General features: G+C 39.5%; 1 protein-coding gene and 1 pseudogene across 19 annotated transcripts in view; one reads left to right on the top strand and one right to left on the bottom strand.

Annotated features, from left to right (window-relative positions):
- Positions 1-18,274, bottom strand: part of CCDC158 (coiled-coil domain containing 158) — a 125,284-nt gene that overhangs the window by 25,651 nt on the left and 81,359 nt on the right. For 17 of the 19 annotated variants that reach the window (XM_033214381.1, XM_033214372.1, XM_033214379.1 and 14 more), the window contains 3 exons: positions 4,081-4,238; positions 1,872-1,931; positions 783-842 (listed from right to left, as the gene is read on the bottom strand). In XM_033214381.1, the coding sequence (XP_033070272.1) occupies positions 783-842; positions 1,872-1,931; positions 4,081-4,238 (278 nt within the window). Of the gene's footprint in view, positions 1-782; positions 843-1,871; positions 1,932-4,035; positions 4,239-18,274 lie in introns of those variants that run through there. The other 2 variants (XM_033214369.1, XM_033214380.1) reach the window with 2 other exon arrangements.
- LOC117085451 lies at positions 14,660-15,717 on the top strand (annotated as a pseudogene).

The raw sequence follows: 18,274 nt of genomic DNA, 5'->3' as shown, positions 1-18,274 counted from the left end.
AGATTCAACCAAATGAGAATTGAAAATACTTGGGGAAAAAGAAGATGGTTGTATCTGTACTGAACATGTACAGGCTTTTTTTTCTTGTCATTATTCCCTAAACTATACAATATAACAACTATTTACATAGCATTTACATTGTATTAGGTATTATAAGTAATCTAAGGATGGTTTAAAGAATATGGGAAGATGTGTGTAGGTCATATGCAAATACTATGCCATTTTATATAAGGGACTTGGGCATCTGTAAATTTTAGTCTCTGCAGGGATCCTGGAACAAATGCCCCCATGGATACCAAGGGACAACTGTGTTTAGAAAGATTCAAATTCACTGTATTTTGATCAAGTAGCAGAGACAGTAAGAAAATATTTATAATACTATCTTAATCCATTCACTAAACAAATATTTACTGCATGGCTACTAGGTGGCAGGCATTACACTTGGCGCTGAAGACACAGCAATGAATTAGTCCCTACTCTAACTAGATCTTAACGTAGAATTCACGTTCATAATTTTTAATATATACAGAGGGCTCGGATATCTCTGTTTATTTAGGTGGTGAAAACAGAAAAGATAAAAATAAGTTTTTCCAGGCCGTCCGTCAAAAGACAGACCTCATGATTTTAAGTAACTTGAGGACAGGGCCCATATCTGTCTTGCTCACTATATTCTAAGGGTCTACTGCAGTGCATGGCACATTACAGACAGTTAAAGATCTTTTCAATTAATAACGAATAATCGTAAAAGGGACATTTTGAAAATGGGGGCTGGTGTTTCCTACCTACTAAGAGTTTCACTTGATTTGCTTCCTTCAGTGGAGTCCCTCAACGAGTTGTTGCTTCTGTTGGTAGAGGGATGGGAGAAATCACAGTTTACACAATGTTATTTTCTTACCAATGTAACAAAAGTTTGTGAGAAAAATAATGTATTCTTATGTAGGGTGAAATGATATCATTTGACAGCTGGATAAATAAATCATAAACATTAACTTAATGATAAAATTGCTTCTCTCAACATTACTTTTAGATAGATATGGATTCAAAAGAGTGAGACTGGGGCATTGGCTCTTCCAGGTGGAGGAAACAGAATGGAGAAAAAGCTTGAAGATAAAAATAAATGAACTTTTGGGAATCAGGAGGAGTCTGGTTTGATTAGAGGATAATACAGGAGTGAAAGCAGAGGGGTCACAAGGGAGATTTGTGTGACCACTCTGGGAGATTCTTCAGTGTCAGACTGAGGGACATGTACTTAATGTAGCAGGCAGTGAGGAGCTACTGAAGATTTTTGAGTAATGGCCATAGAGTCTTATACCATGATAAATAATGAATTAACATTAGCCTTTTTTCTTTTTTGGCTAAAGTCAATTTTTGAAAGCTGTCTTTGATTACGGTCTTATTTGGAGTTATGGATTTCATTTCTTTTTGCTTTAAAAATTTTTCATTTAAGAATTCAGCTATTCCATTATTGATGAAAATAGGATTGTTTTCGATAAGGTGCTTATAGTCCTAAACTGAAATTTTTATAGTTTCCTTCTGAACCATACTTTTCTCAAAAGTTATGTAAGCCATTGTAAATATGTGTAAATGTAGAAAAAATCTTCCATTTTTTGGTATGGCATACCATATTAATAGCTTCATATGGATCAATATCAGCAAATTTTAAAGAAAAAATGTCTATTGAGTTGATTTCTAGAAACTAAATTACTTCAGTACATTTCACTGAAATCTTTCTTAAAGTCAGTTAAACAATGAACCCAATATGCCCATTAAGTGTCATGTAAACTTATGTCCAAACAGACTTCTCAAATTACAAAGCCACATATAAAATAGTTGGACAATTAACTTGATCCAGAATCTCAGATTCTTCTTACCTATGGCACATGTCTGATCTCAGGCTGGATTCAGTGATGCAATCTCTTACCCTATCCTCTCTGTATAGAAAATACAACTCTCAGTTAATCATATAAAGCACAATTTCATCCATGTCTTTTTAGACTAATCAATTGCTTACATATATTCAATTTTTCTTTTAGTGACAGCTGTGGATTTTAGGCCTCCAAGCAAATTTTGCAAAAGGCTCTGGAGTTCATCAACTGAGAAATGCTTTCCTCCCATGAATTCTTTTTTTTTTTTCTCGAGACAGAGTCTCGCTCTGTCGCCCGGGCTGGAGTGCAGTGGCCGGATCTCAGCTCACTGCAAGCTCCGCCTCCTGGGTTTGCCATTCTCCTGCCTCAGCCTCCAGAGTAGCTGGGACTACAGGCGCCCACCATCTCGCCCGGCTAGTTTTTTGTATTTTTTAGTAGAGACAGGGTTTCACCATGTTAGCCAGGATGGTCTTGATCTCCTGACCTCGTGATCCGCCCGTCTCGGCCTCCCAAAGTGCTGGGATTACAGGCTTGAGCCACTGCGCCCGGCCCCTCCCATGAATTCTTACAAGCTTTAGGCTGAGTTTAGGCTTTAGTGACAAGGTCATTTATAGGATTATAGCAAATTAACATAAACTGTCTAAAGGTAGGGACCAAATCTATTCATGTTCAATACTACAGTCCAATAGCGTCCAAGCCCATCATTAGTGGCTAGAGTGGTGGAAGCTGATCAGGGAAGACCTGGTAATCCCTCAGAATGATCAGTGCTGGGAGCGGGGTCTCCAACTTTTACTTCTGGCTTTTCCTCTGCTTCGTAGGAGGAGGAATGTTAATCTATGCCTAAATTTACAAATCTGTCAAATAAGTGTAATAATACTGCCCTGGATTGGAAGGCATATTATAGTTATGACAAAAATGGAAGTGCTCTGAAAATGAAAATGTTCATTGGAGTTGCTAGTGGAACACTTCCGACGTTATGTGCTTCAGATAATGTAATGTTATACTAAGGCAACTGGGCTGTTACTAATGTTTTACTATTATTACTAATAATTAACAATTAGATAAACTCAGCTAATATTTTGCTACCTCAGGTAAATATACACAATTGGACATCATAAGAAGCTGGAGATTATTTATATATAGGTATTATTTCAGGAACTATTACTTTTAGGTATTTGTCATATAATCAGAAAATGAATATTACAATAATGGGCTATTATAACTCTAAAATATATATACCATATGAAAATGCTTTAAGATAAGCTAAGCTAAATGATAACACACAAAAGTAAAACCCACTCTCTGAAAGAATAGGAGACTCTCATTGATGTCTGTAGCTGTGTGCAAGGAAGGGCTGCTGAACTGGCTGAATCCTTTTTGGATCTAATCTTTTACTAATATGATATAATCAAATCAAGTCATTGGCATAAATGCAGAGAAAACGAAGTATTTCCTATTATCTTCTACTTGGAGAGTATGTAGTTCTCAACGTTCTAGTTTTTTTTTTGTTTTTTTGTTTTTTTTTTTTTTTTTTTTTTTTGAGACGGAGTCTCGCTCTGTCGCCCGGGCTGGAGTGCAGTGGCCGGATCTCAGCTCACTGCAAGCTCCGCCTCCCGGGTTCACGCCATTCTCCTGCCTCAGCCTCCCGAGTAGCTGGGACTACAGGCGCCCGCTACCTCGCCCGGCTAGTTTTTTGTATTTTTTAGTAGAGACGGGGTTTCACCGTGTTAGCCAGGATGGTCTCGATCTCCTGACCTCGTGATCCGCCCGTCTCGGCCTCCCAAAGTGCTGGGATTACAGGCTTGAGCCACCGCGCCCGGCTCAACGTTCTAGTTTTATCTTCACCATTGAACTGTGTGGCTGCAGACATGTCGACCTTTTGAGATGTGTTTTTCTCATTTACAAAATGGGATAAATAAACCCTGCTCTGCCTTGTCTCAACCAATAAGATTATGGATATAAGATTTACAAACATAACTTTGGGTGACACCTTGCACTAAGTATTTTCTGAATAGAATGACTGTATTGTTTTCTCTTAATGTCAAGTTGTTTTACATTTGCTTAACTCCTCCATTTTCATATTGTTTTATGTGGTAACTTCAGATACCTTTTAAAGTTATTTAAACCTCACCCTCCCAGAGAGTAACATGTGAATAACTCAATGGCAAACCATTCAAGAGATGAGCTTTCCCATTCTGTGTGCACACAGCCTTACACAGCCACATACAAGGCTCCCAGAGATGTTCTTCCATCTTCCTCTGTCTTGCTCAGAGACACAGCTGGCTCCTCATTGATCACACTTCTCAACTCTTGGAGAAGCTGTTTCAGGTCCCTTGTTGGATCTTCCTTCAGTGTGTTAGCTTTCGTAGAGTGCTGAATTAAAACAATTTACAAACAAAGACACTTATTTTTTCAGATTCCTATGCTATTTCCTATCACAAAATTAATACAACTGGTAAACAGAAATTATGGAAAAGCAAGAAGAGGAAAACAAAAACATCACCCATAAGTTTATTACACAGAGATAATCAATAATAACCAGGAAATAATCAATAGAGTACTATATCTAATTTATATGTGCGTGGACACATATACACATGTGGGGCCAAACTACATACGTTTATTTTTAAACTACTTTTGTTTTAAAACGTTAACAATTTAGTATGAATATCCTTACTATGTCATTAAATATTTTCAAATATTTACACATGGACAAAATAATTTTCAATACTTTGTTTAAAGCTAAGCTAATTTGATAGAGCAGTGGAACTTGAGAAGTAAGAAGCTCTTTAGAGATGAGTTAATCTACCCCCCACATTTTACTGATGAGGAAAGAAACATCCAATATTTTCTAACTGTATTAGTTGGTGTTTAAGAATAATATGAGATTTTCAGAATGATAGTGTTCCCCAATAAATCTTTATAATATAATAAGGAATACAGACATTTTCAACAGGCACATCAAGAGGGGAAACCAAACGATCAGAGTGCACTGAGGAGCAGGTAGACTCGGGCTATCCCTGAGCTATTGTAGCTGAAGGAGTCCATCCCACTGAAAAGTTACACCTGTCACACAGATTGGCTGCTGAGGGATGAACACTGCAGATTTTTTATTCGTTGGGCTTTGATTTTCTAGGGTTTATGCCAACGAAGAGCTGATGTTACTGGTATAATATAATCTTCATATTCTCCTCTTCTCACCTCCACTAATAAACCAATATAATATCCAGCTGAAGATATGAAGAGTTCTGACTAACTGAATGTGTGCTAAGTATGTCTTCCCAGTTTACTGATGGCTATCTTACCTGGAAATTGTCATGATGAGGCAGTCTAAAGTTTCATAAATTACACCCCACTCAATTATTAAATTTGACTCCATTTGCTTAAAAATATAAGGATGTGAATCACTTTCTCAATTGTGAATAAAAACATCTGTCTCTAAAAAGATGATCCAATTTTACCAAACACTGGTTTTGTTCTTGCCCTCACCGTAATATGCATAATACCCAATATGGGATTAAACCTCACAAAGTTTATAAAGAAAATCTTATCCTATGGCAATATTCACTCACCTTAGTTATAACCTGGACTTCTTATCTTCCCATCTTCTGCCCACCAGAAAGTTTATCAAATAAGCTTTGGCAATTACTGTTAAAATTTTTGAGCCATTGACATTTATTATAAATAAGCAATGTAAAACCCATAAACATATATAAATATGCTGTTCTCCCCTGTCATTGTGACACCTAGGTTCTTTGAGAGTGACTGATGTTTTACAATATGTAAGTTTTGTTTGCTTGTTTTTGAGACAGAGTCCCACTCTGTCACCTAGGCTGGAGTGCAGTGACATGATCTCAGTTTACTGCAACTTCCATCTCCCAGGCTCTTTTTACTGCAACTTCCATCTCCCAGGCTCAAGCAATCCTTCTGCCTCAGCACCTCCAGTAGCTGAGGACTACAGGCATGCACCACCATGACTAGCTAACTTTTTTGTAGAATGGGGTTTTGCCATATTGCCCTAGATGAGCTCAAACTCCTAGACTCAGGCGATCCACGCATCTTGGTTTACCAAAGTGCTGGGATCACAGGCATGAGCCACTGTGCTGGCTGACATGAGGTTTGAAAAAGCATTCAATTGGCCAGGTACAGTGGCTCACGTCTGTAATCCCAGCACTTCGGGAGGCCGAGGCGGGTGGATCACAAGGTCACGAGATTGAGACCATCCTGGCTAACATGGTGAAACCCCGTCTCTACTAAAAATACAAAAAATTAGCCAGGTGTGGTGGCGGGTGCCTGTAGTCCCAGCTACTTGGGAGGCTGAGGCAGGAGAATGGCGTGAACCTGGGAGGCGGAGATTGCAGTGAGCTGCGATTGTGCCACTGCAATCCAGCCTGGGAGACAGAGTGAGACTCCTTCACAAAAAAGAAAAAAAAAAAAGCATTTCAATTTACCATTCACTTAGAAATTAATTATAATTAGTCCTATGACATTCTTTTATTGACTTTATCCCAATACTTACCTTTCAAACTTCTATGTGTGTTTCTCCTCCAACGAAAATGTAAGCTCCACAGAGGCAAGGACTTGATTTGATCATCATTGTCTTTATATATTCCATTACATATAACCCATACTTTGGTTGGGTATAAAAATCACAAAAATATCAAGGCTGGAGGGGTCCTGAAAATCATTTGGTTCTAGTCCAACTCCCATATCAGAAGTGATGAAGAATTCTCTTTATGGCATTCCAGTAATGTGCTTATCTGGCCTTTGCTTGATCACCAAAGATCAAGGAAGGCAGTTTAATATTTATATAGTTTCACATCTTTTAAAGAAAACCTTCCCTCCATACCCATACACTTTCCAACCCTTGTCACAGTTCTAACACCTAGGATCATAAGAAATGAGCATAACATAACCCTTTAAAAATGATACTTATTTTATCATATACTCATACACCCCCTCCTTACTTCCCAACACACACCTCAGGCTAAATTTACTCAGGAAAAGTCTGAGCAGAGCAGAGAGCTGTCCCCCTTGCTTGATCTGGATGCAATCATTAAAACCTTTTTTGGTTGCCACACAATAACACCAACTGAGACTGAGCAGGCAGTCAACTGAGAATCCTTATGTCTTTTCCAGAAGTTCTCAATAAGCTTCCTCTTCTGTGTCTGATACCTTGTACTTTGGGGTATTTACTATAACAATAGAAATGTCTTTCTTTCCTTTCTCTGAGACAGAGTTTCATTCTTTCACCCAAGCTGGAGTGTGGTGATGCGATCATGGATCACTGCCGCCTTGACCTCTCAGGTTCAATTGATCATTCTGCCTCAGTCTCCTGAGTAGCTGGGACTATAGGTGCACGCCACCACACCCGGCTATTTTTTTGTTTGTTTGTATTTTTTGTAGGGATGGGGTTTTGCCATGTTGGCCAGGCTAGTCTCCAATTCCTGGGCTCAAGCAATCTGCCTGCCTCGGCCTCCCAAAGTGCTCGCATGTGAACCACCATGCCTGGCCGATTTACGTTTTATTTAGTCAAAATTATCAATCTTTCTTTTTAATGTTTGTATAGCTTATAATGGTTTTATTAATTCATGTTAAATACTTCATTGGTTAATTCATAGGAAATACACTTTGATTTATAACATGAGCAAAATACACTTTTTAAAATTAGAAAATAGCACTGCTGGGTGCGGTGGCTCATGCCTGTAATCCTCACACTCTGGGAGGCCAAGGTGGGTGGATCACCCAGGTCAGGAGTTTGAGACCAGCCTGGCCAACATGGTGAAACCCCATCTTTACTAAAAATACAAAAAATTAGCTGGATGTCATAGTGCACACCTGTAATTCCAGCTACATAGGAGGCTGAGGGAGGAGAATCGCTTGAAACCGGGAGGCGGAGGTTGCAGTGAGCAGAGATCGTGCCATGGCACTCCAGCCTGGGCAACAAGAGCAAAACTCCATCTCAAGAAAAAAAAAAAAAGAAGAAAAGAAAACAGCTAGGAAATAGTTCTAAAATACAGTTACATACAACTCTTATCAGGCTTATAAAGAAATAAACACATGCTCTTCCTGAAGTTACCAGAGCCCAACAAAGGATCCTGCTCTCCCCCACCCGTCCTTTGACCCTTAGAACAAGGGTCCCCAAACCCTGGACGGGTACCGGCCCATGGTCTGTGAGGAATGAGGCCGCACAGCAGGAGGTGAGTGATGGGACAGTGGGTGAAGCTTCATCTGTATTGGTAGCTGCTCCCCATCACTCACCTTACCGCCTGAGCTCCGCCTCCTGTCAGATCAGGGGTGGCATTAGATTCTCATAGGAGTGTGAACCCTCTTGTGAACTGCACAAGCAGGAGATCTAGGTTGCGCACTCCTTATGGGAATCTAATGCCTGATGATCTGAGGTGGAGCTAAGGCAGTGATGCTAGTGCTGGGGAGTGACTGCAAATACAGATTAATATTAGCAGAAGCCGGGTGCAGTGGCTCACACCTGTAATCCCAGCATTTAGGGAGGCTGAGGTGGGTGGATCACGAGGTGAGGAGTGAGACCAGCCTGGCCAACATAGCAAAACCCCGTCTCTACTAAAAATACAAAAATTAGCTGGACATGGTGGCATATGTCTGTAGTCCCAGCTACTCGGGGGGCTGAGGCAGAAGAATCGCTTGAACCTGGGAGGCAGAGGTTGTGGTGGGCCAAGATCGTGCCTCTGCACTCCGGCCTGAGCAACAGAGTGAGACTCCGTCTCAAAAAAACAAAAACAAAACAAAAAACATTAGCAGAGAGGGTTGACTGCACAAAGACCATAATAAATCAATTGCTTGCAGACTTATCAAAACCCTATCAGTATGTGGCAAGTAACAATTAAGCTGCATCTGGTGGCTGGTTTTATAGTGGTGAGTGAGTTGATGTACTCAACTGTACAGCTACACCTGGTGGCAGGCTTTAAGTCAGAACTAGACACTGATTTTAGTCCATGTGTGTCCTGCCCATTATTTGATTTACCACTTTGCCTGCACCTCTTTCCTGCACTGCACACTTGTCTCAGTCAGTTTTGGTAAGCCCACAAGCTAACCCTAGCCAAAATGGATAAAAACAATCATCACTGGAAAGCTTCTTTGAAAAGGGGGAAAGTCCGAATGATGAGACAGCAGAAGGCTCTAAGACTGCCAACAAAAAGAAAGCTGCATTGAAAAGAAAGCTGCATTTGAAAGAAAATACCAAGAGTCCTACTTAAATTACAGGTTCATTGCAATAGGTGATTCACATTCTCCAAGCCCTTTTTTAATAATATGTGGTGACGAGCTATCCAATGAAACCATGAAACCTTCAAAACTGCTTTATCACATGGAGACAAAGCACCCTGCATTAAAAGACAAGCCTTTGGAGTTTTTCAAAAAAAAGAAAAATAGAAAAACAAATGGCGAACATGAAGAACAGAAGCATTTATTGAACACCACCACTCCGTCAAATGTGTCTGCACCGAGAGCATCATTCTTAGTGGCTAAACGCATTGAGAAAGTGAAGAAGCCCCTTACTATTGGCGAAGAGCTGATCCTGCCTACTGCTAAGCATGTTTGTCGTGAACTTTCAGGAGAAGCTGCAGTTCAAAAGGTGACATGTGTTCCTCTTTCAGCTAGCACCATAACTAGATATATAGATGAAATAGCAGAGGATAGTGAAGCACAATTGTTAGAGGGTTAACGAATCACCATGGTACACAATCCAGATTGACAAGTCTATTGATTTTGACAACAAGGCAATAATGCTTGTTTTTGTGCTACATATTTTTCAGGAGGATGTGCAGGAGCACATGTTATATGTGCTTTTGCTGCCAAACAACACCACAGCTGCAGAACTATTCAAGTCTTTGAATGATTACATATCAGGGAAACTAGTCATTTTGTGTTGGTATATGCATGGACAGAGCGGTTGCCATGACTGGACAGCTTTCTGGTTTCACTACTCAGGTCAAAGAGGTTGATTCTGAATGTGAGTCTATGCACTGTGTCATCCATAGAGAGATGCTGGCTAACCGAAAAATGTCACCTGAACTTAACAATGTTTTGCAGGATGTGATTACAATTATTAACCACAGTAAAGTACATGCCTTTAACTCGTCTGTTCACACAGCTCTGTGAGGAGATGGACACAGAGCATATACGTCTTCTCTTATACACAGAAGTGAGATGGCTTTCTAAAGGTAGATCACTGACTAGAGTTTTTGGGTTATGAGAGCCACTCCAGAGATTTCTTTTAGGAAAAAGTCACCACTGGCAGCACATTTCAGTGACACAGAATGGGTCACAAAACTTGCTTACTTGTGTGACATATTCAACTTACTCAACAAAATCTGTCACTTCAGGGGAGAATAACAACTGTGTTCAAGTTGGCAGATAAAGGGGCTGCATTCAAAGTCAAACTGGAATTATGGGAGCAACGAGTTAACACTGGAATTTTTGACATGTGTCAAAATTATCAGAGATTTTGAAAGAGGCTCTGCCAAGGCCTCCTTTCTCCCAGCTAGTGCATGATCACCTATCTCGGCTTTCGAAAGAGTGTAAGCATTACTTCCCAACCACAAAAGACCCCCAAACTGGAAAGGAATGGATCCGTCACCAATTTGTCAATAAACCAGGTGCATTGGCTTTGTCCATGCTAGAAGAGGATCAACTGCTTTAGATTGCAAATGACAGTGGCTTTAAAAGTTATGTTTGAGACAACTTCAAATCTCCCTATGTTCTGGATTAAAGTCAAGGCAGAATATCCTGAGATTGCTACAAAAGCATGGAAAAGCCTGCTTCCATTTCCAACATCCTATCTTTGTGAAGCAGCGTTTTCTGCAGTGACAGCAACCAGACGAGATTAGGGAGTAGACTGGACATAAGCAACACACTTCCGGTGTCACTGTCTCCCATCACCTCCAGATGGGACCATCTAGTTGCAGGAAAACAAGCTCAGAGATACCACTGATTCCACAATATGGTGAGCTGTATAATTATTTCATTATATATTACAATGTAATAATAATAGAAATAAAGTGCACAATAAATGTAATGCACTTGAATCATCCCAAAATCATTCCCCGCCTCAACCTGTTCCATGGAAAAACTGTCTTTCATGAAACTGGTCACTGGTGCCAAAAAGGTTGGGAACTGCTGCCTTAGGATACACATTAAGGCTATTTCTAGGGCACATATATTTGCAGGGTAAAACTTATACAAGCTTTTTGTGCTATGGGAAGAATATAAGCTTATACATTAAGTTGTGAAGTTTAAGGTTTATTTTGTGGTTTGGTTAGTTTCCTATTACATTCTGACTCTGAAATCATTGACTTTGAAATCATTTTATGTTAGACTTGTTTCTAAAATTTTTCATAAATTATATCTTTAATGTACTTCTATCTTCTCCAATACTGCTTTTTCTAATGGCCTTAAGTCTATTACAGGCAAACTTATAAGTCATGATGTAAGATAAGTAAGGCCTAGGGAGAGTGTACTCCTCAACCAGTTCTGTCTCCATTCTCCAAAGACAGAAGATAAACGAAAAAGCTAAAAATAACAGCTTGATCTCATTCAGTTTGAATTCAACCACTCTATTTTGAGAATGTCTGCCCCAAACCCATCTCTTGTATTTATATTCCTTTTAGAGCATAGTTATAAAATGGAATATAAGTACACTATTTACATAATATATTAGGAATAGATGGGCAGGAAACAGGAAAAAAGTTAGGAAGCGTTGCTAAAAATCTTGCCCACATCATGTGTATTCCATTGGCAAAGATCAAGTGCAGCAATAACAAATGGTAGTGCATAGGAATAGAATCTGATACACAACCAAAATCAATTCTAGCATCCTAGATATATTTTACTTCTTATGTTAAAATAGCCACTATTTGAAATATTAATCTAAAATGCTCCTATATCAAACTATCAGTTATACATATGTGCATATGTATGTATATGTCTATGTGTGTACACACACAAAGATACAGTACATACATGTTCTAGGTGTTTGAGTTTGGGCCAAATTACACAATATTACTTTTCTGGTTTTCCTACTTTCTTACTTTTAACACAGGAAAATCACCTGGATAATTTCAACTGTCTTTGAATCTTTAAAACTGTGTGATCCTCATTCACAAAGACTAATGAAACACAATAATAGTTCATATAGGGTATCTATTTACATCATCAACTTAAAATTATTTTTATAAACATCAATCATCTGTATAATGTAGAGAAATAGTACAGTATAACAGTTAAGGACATAAGTTCTGGACTCAGGCTGTCTGGGTAAGTCTTGCCGAAATTATTATTACTATTATTATTTTTTGAGAGAGAGAGTCCTACTCTGCTGCCCAGGTACTGCAACTTTGTACTCATTGGCTCAAGCAATCCTTCTGCCTCGGTCTCCTGACTAGGACTACAAGCAAATGCCAATATGCCTGATTAATTTTTTTTAACTTTGTAGAGACGAGGTCTCACTACTTTGCCCAGGCTAGTCTCAAACTCCTGGTCTCAAGTAACCCTCCATCCTCAGTCCCCACAAAGTGTTGGAATTTCAAGCATTAACCACAGTGCCCAAACTCAAGTGTATTTTTGCTGTGTAAACCATGTGTAAGTCACTTAGCTTCTTCAAGCCTCAGTTTCCCTGTCTATAAAATAGGGATAATAATAGCACTTACCTCATGTTAAGTAGTTGTGGGAAATGAACTAATCTCCATAAGTACTTTGCACAGTGCCTGGCAAAGGAGTTTTCAGTAAATCTAAGCTATTATTAGAATTGTAAAATAAAGAGACTAAAATCAAGATAAATAATAAATGAAGGGGCAATGTAGAACAATGCAAACATTAATATTCTGCTTCTAAACTTGGCATTAACTTCTGTACTATCCTAAGCCCCATTTTAATGACACTAAAGGAATTAAGAAGGATAAAGAGGAAAGGACAGATAACATTAGATTAGTAATGCTAACAAAATTTTGGGAGGTGGCAGGCAAATGGATAATTCATAATTAATTTAGCAAAACAAAGTTAAAACTTAAAGTACCTGCACAGAAGCTGCCAATGTGAAGCAAGCTACTCTGCCTCTGAGTATTCCAGGAAGGCTCAGGAATTGGAGGTCTCATGTATTTCAAAGTCCAGGGTAAGAAATAGGGCAGAAAAATTGGAGGACTGGCTAAGTCCATAGGAGAAGCTGTTAGAATCCCAGAAGCTGTCTCCATATACTCAGGTGATTACTCATTCTTTCCCCCAAATGAATTTAGAGGCTTAACCTTTGGGTAAGGTTGAACCAAAGGACTTTGGACTCCATAGAGATATCTATCTTGTATAGCAGGAGTAAGGTTGCAAATGTTAAATATGAGTATTAAGTGAGACTGCATAGATAGATATATATTAATAGTTACCCTAGACTTCCTCTCCCACTCACTTAACAGAATTCTGACAGACTTATACCTCTAAGTCAGGAATAAGAGATCCCTCTTTGGGGAAACTGATCAGCCCAAGACTAAAGACCTATAGATAACTTTTGGGTCCCTCAATAAAAAAGCAATACCTAACCATCTACCAGTTGAAAAGCCCCGACAACCTTACACAAAGCTTTCAATAGCTTTTTAGGGCCTCAGTCTTAAATATGAATGGATATCCAAGGTCACCCAGCATTAAAAGAAAGTCTCTACAAAAACAAAACAATGAATTCCAAGAAACATTGATAATTCAAGTGACACAAAAAATTATTTAAAAAGCAAAGTTAATATCCTTAAAGAGAAACAAGAAAGTATTGACTGGACATGGTGGCTCATGCTTGTAATTCGAATAGTTTGGGAGGCTGAGGTAGGCAGATCACTTGCGGTCAGGAGTTCGAGACCAACCTGTCCAACATGGCGAAACCCCATCTCTACTAAAAACACAAAATTAGCCAGATGTGGTGGGGGGTGCCTGTAATCCCAGCTGCTCAGGAGGCTAAGGCATGAGAATTGCTTGAACCCAGGAAATGGAGGTTGTAGTGAGCCGAGATTGCGCAACTGTACTCCAACCTAGGTGACACAGTAAGACTACATCTCAAAAAACAAAACAAACAAACAAAGTGTTGTATTCATGAAAGAACAGAAAGCTACATAAAGAGAAGACTTTAGAAAACAACAACACAAAAAATGAGCAAAAGCTGGAAACATTCCCTTTGAAAACTGGCACAAGACAAGGATGCCCTCTCTCACCACTCCTACTCAACATAGTATTGGAAGTTCTGGCCAGGGCAATCAGGCAAGAGAAAGAAATAAAGGATATTCAAATAGGAAGAGAGGAAGTCAAATTGTCCCTGTTTGCAGATGACATGATTGTATATTTAGAAAACCCCACTGCCTCAGTCCAAAATCTCCTTAAGCTGATAAGCAACTTCAGCAAAGTCTCAGGATACAAAATCAATGTGCAAAAATCACAAGCATTCCTATACACCAATAACACACAGAGAGCCAAACCATGAGTGAACTCCCATTCACAATTACTTCAAAGATAATAAATTACCTAGGAATACAACTTACAAGGGACGTGAAGGACCTCTTCAAGGAGAACTACAAACCACTGCTCGAGGAAATAAGAGAGGACACAAACATGTAACCCATTAAACCTGAAGAGGCAGCTTTGCTGGTGGTATTGTCTTGTGCCACAGTGAGTCGTAAGTGAGATCTGAATCAAAAGTGAGTTTATGAAGACCGGTGGGCAGGAGCTCAAGAACTGCAGGGTTGTCCTGCAGCCAGTGTCTGATGTGCCCCAGCTGGGAAGCTGATGAATAGCTGAGATCTGTATCTGTGGACCTGAATGTTGATCCCTCGCTTCAGATTGACATACCTGATGCACTCAGTGAGAGAGATATAGTCACATTTACAGTGCACACAAAGACCACACTGCCCACGTTTCAGAGCCCAGAGTTTTATGTTACAAGGCAACATGAAGACTTTGTGTGGCTACATGACAGTCTTATTGAAACAACAGACTATGCTGGGCTTATTATTCCACCTGCTCCTATGAAGCCTAACTTCAGTGGTCCTCGAGAGAAGATGCAGAAACTGGGAGAAGATGAAGGGTCTATGACCAAAGAAGAATTTGCCAAGATGAAACAAGAACTGGAAGCCTACGTGTTGGGTGGAAAAATACTAAAGAGATGTTTGGTGGCTTCTTTAAAAGTGTGGTGAAAAGTGCTGATGAAGTCCTTTTTACTGGAGTCAGGGAGGCAGATGACTTCTTTGACCAAGAGAAGAACTTCCTTATTAACTATTACAATAGGATCAAATATTCTTGTGTGAAAGTTGACAAAATGACCAGATCTCATAAAAATGTTGCCGATGTCTATATCCACACTGCAGCCTGCTTACATAGCCTGGCTTTATAAGAGCCCACAGTCATCAAAAAGTACCTACTGAAGGTTGCTGAGCTATTTGAAAAACTTAGGAAAGTAGAGGATCAAGTTTCATCAGATGAAGATTTGAAGCTAAGAGAGCTCCTCTGATACTACATGCTCAACATCGAAGCTGCTAAGGATCTCTCATACAGATGCACCAAAGCCCTCATTGATTATGAGAACTCAAACAAAGCTCTGGATAACACCCGGTTAGAGAGCAAAGACGTCAAGTTGGCTGAGGCACACCAGCAGGAGTGCTGCCAGAAATTTGAACAGCTTTCCCAATCTGCAAAAGAAGAACTGATACATTTCAAACCAAAGAGAGTGGCAGCATTTAGGAAGATTCTAATTGAAATGTCTGAACTGGAAATAAAACATGCCAGGAACTATGTCTCCCTTTTGCAGAGCTGTATTGACTTGTTCAAGAATAACTGATATGCCTTCACTCAGAAGAAATGAATGTGAAAGAAAACCAAGCATCACTTACACTTAAGGCATTACCATGGAAGATATATTAGCTTTAACTTTAGTTTAAAATTACGTGAATTAATATTTTGATTTCTGCAAATCTTAAAAAAAAAAAAGAGGACACAAACAAATGGAAAAACATTTGATGCTCATGGATAGGAAGAATCAATATCGTGAAAATGGCCATATTGCCCAAAGTAATTGGTAGATTCAATGATATCCCCATCAAACTACCATTCACTTTCTTCACAAAATTAGAAAGAACTACTTTAAATTTCATATGGAACCAAAAAGGAGCCCACATTGTCAAAACAATCCTAAACAAAAAGAACAAAGCTGGAGGCATCATGCTACCTGACTTCAAACTATATTACAAGTCTACAGTAACCAAAACAGCATAGTACTGATACTAAAACAGATATATAGACCAATGGAACAGAACAGAGGCTTCAGAAATAATGCCACACATCTACAACCATCTGATCTTTGACAAACCTGACAAAAACAAGCAATAGGGAAAGGATTCCCTATTTAATAAATGACGTTGGGAAAACCGGCTAGCCATACGCAAAAAACTGAAACTGGACCCTTTCCTTACATTTTATACAAAAATTAACTCAAGACGGATTAAAGACTTAAACATAAGATCTAAAACCTTAAAAACCCTAGAAGAGAACCTAGGCAATACCATTCAGGACGTAGGCATGGGCAAAGACTTCACGACTGAAACACCAAAAGTAATGACAACAAAAGCCAAAATTGACAAATGGGATCTAATTAAACTAAAGAGCTTCTGCACAACAAAATAAACTAGGCTGGACGCAGTGGCTCACACCTGTTATCCCAGCATTTTGGGAGGCCAAGCTGGATGGATCACAAGGTCAAGCAATTGAGACCATCCTGGCCAACATGGTGAAACTCTGTCTCTCCTAAAAATACAAAAATTAGCTGGGTGTGGGGGCACACGCCTGTAGTCCCAGCTACTTGGGAGGCTGAGGCAGGAGAATCACTTGAACCCAGGAGACGGAGGTTGTAGTGGGCAGAGATCATGTCGCTGCACTCTAGCCTGGTGACAGAACAAGACTCTGTCTCAAAAAAAAAAAAAAAAAAAAAAAGAAACTATCATCAGGGTGAACAGGCAACACACAGAATGGGAGAAAATTTTTGCAATCTATCTATCTGACAAAGGGCTAATCTCCAGAATCTACAAACAGCTTCAACAAATTTACAAGAAAAAAACAACTCCATCAAAAGGTGGGTGAAGGATATGAACAGACACTTCTCAAAAGAAGACATTTATGCAGCCAACAAACATGAAAAGAAGCTCATCATCATCGGTCATTAGAGAAATGCAAATCAAAACCACAATGAGATACCATCTCATGCCAGTTAGAATGGCGATTATTAAAAAGTCAGGAAACAACAGATGCTGGAGAGGATGTGGAGAAATAGGAATGCTTTTACACTGGTGGTGGGAGTGTAAATTAGTTCAACCATTGTGGAAGACAGTAAGGCAATTCCTCAGGGATCTAGAACCAGAAATACCACTTGATCTAGCAATCCCATTATTGGGTGTATACCCAAAGGATCATAAATCATTCTACTACAAAGACACATGCACACGTATGTTTACTGCAGCACAATTCACAATAGCAAAGACTTGGAACCAACCGAAATGCCCAGCAATGAGAGACTGGATGAAGAAAATATGGCACATACACACCATGGAATACTATGCAGCCATAAAAAAGGATGAGTTCATGTCCTTTGCAGGGACATGAATGAAGCTGGAAACCATCATTCTCAGCAAACTAACACAAGAACAGAAAACCAAACACCACATGTTCTCACTCATAAGTGGGAGTTGAACAATGGAAACACATAGACACAGGGAGGGGAACATTACACACTAGGGCCTGTCCAGGGGTGGGGGTCTAGGGGAGGGATAGCATTAGGAGAAATACCTAGTGTAGATGGCAGGTTGATGGGTGCAGCAAACCACCATGGCACATGTATACCTATGTAACAAACCTGCACATTCTGCACATGTATCCCAGAAGTTAAAGTATAATTTTAAAAAATTAAAAGAAGAAAAAAAATTGTCTAGAACCCAAAATTATCCTGTAATTTTTTCACATACAGTGTCCAGACTCAATTATTTAAAGAGGAAGCAGAGACCAAACAACAACGTGACTAGAAACCAAGGGGAAAAATCGACACAGGCTCAGAGGGGATTCAAATAATATAATCATCATGTGCCAATTTTTAAAACAGCTATTTTCTTACTCTGGGTTGTTATAGGGAAGTATCTTAGACTGGGTAATTTATAAACAACAGAAATTTATTGTTCACGGTTCAGGCTGGGAAGTGCAAGATCAAGATGCCAGCAGATTCAGCATTTGGTGAGGAGCTCTTCCTCATAGATGGCATCTTCTACGTGTACTCACATGGGAGAAGGGGCAAACAAGCTCTCTCAAGCCTCTTTCATAAAAGTGCACTAATGCCAGGCATGGTGGCTCATGCCTGTAATCCCAGCACTTTGGGA

The sequence above is a fragment of the Trachypithecus francoisi genome, unplaced genomic scaffold (genome assembly GCF_009764315.1).
Source record: "Trachypithecus francoisi isolate TF-2019V2 unplaced genomic scaffold, Tfra_2.0 Lachesis_group1, whole genome shotgun sequence".
In the NCBI taxonomy this organism is placed as follows: Eukaryota; Metazoa; Chordata; class Mammalia; order Primates; family Cercopithecidae; genus Trachypithecus; species Trachypithecus francoisi.
This window is presented reverse-complemented; position numbering and strand designations above follow the sequence as displayed.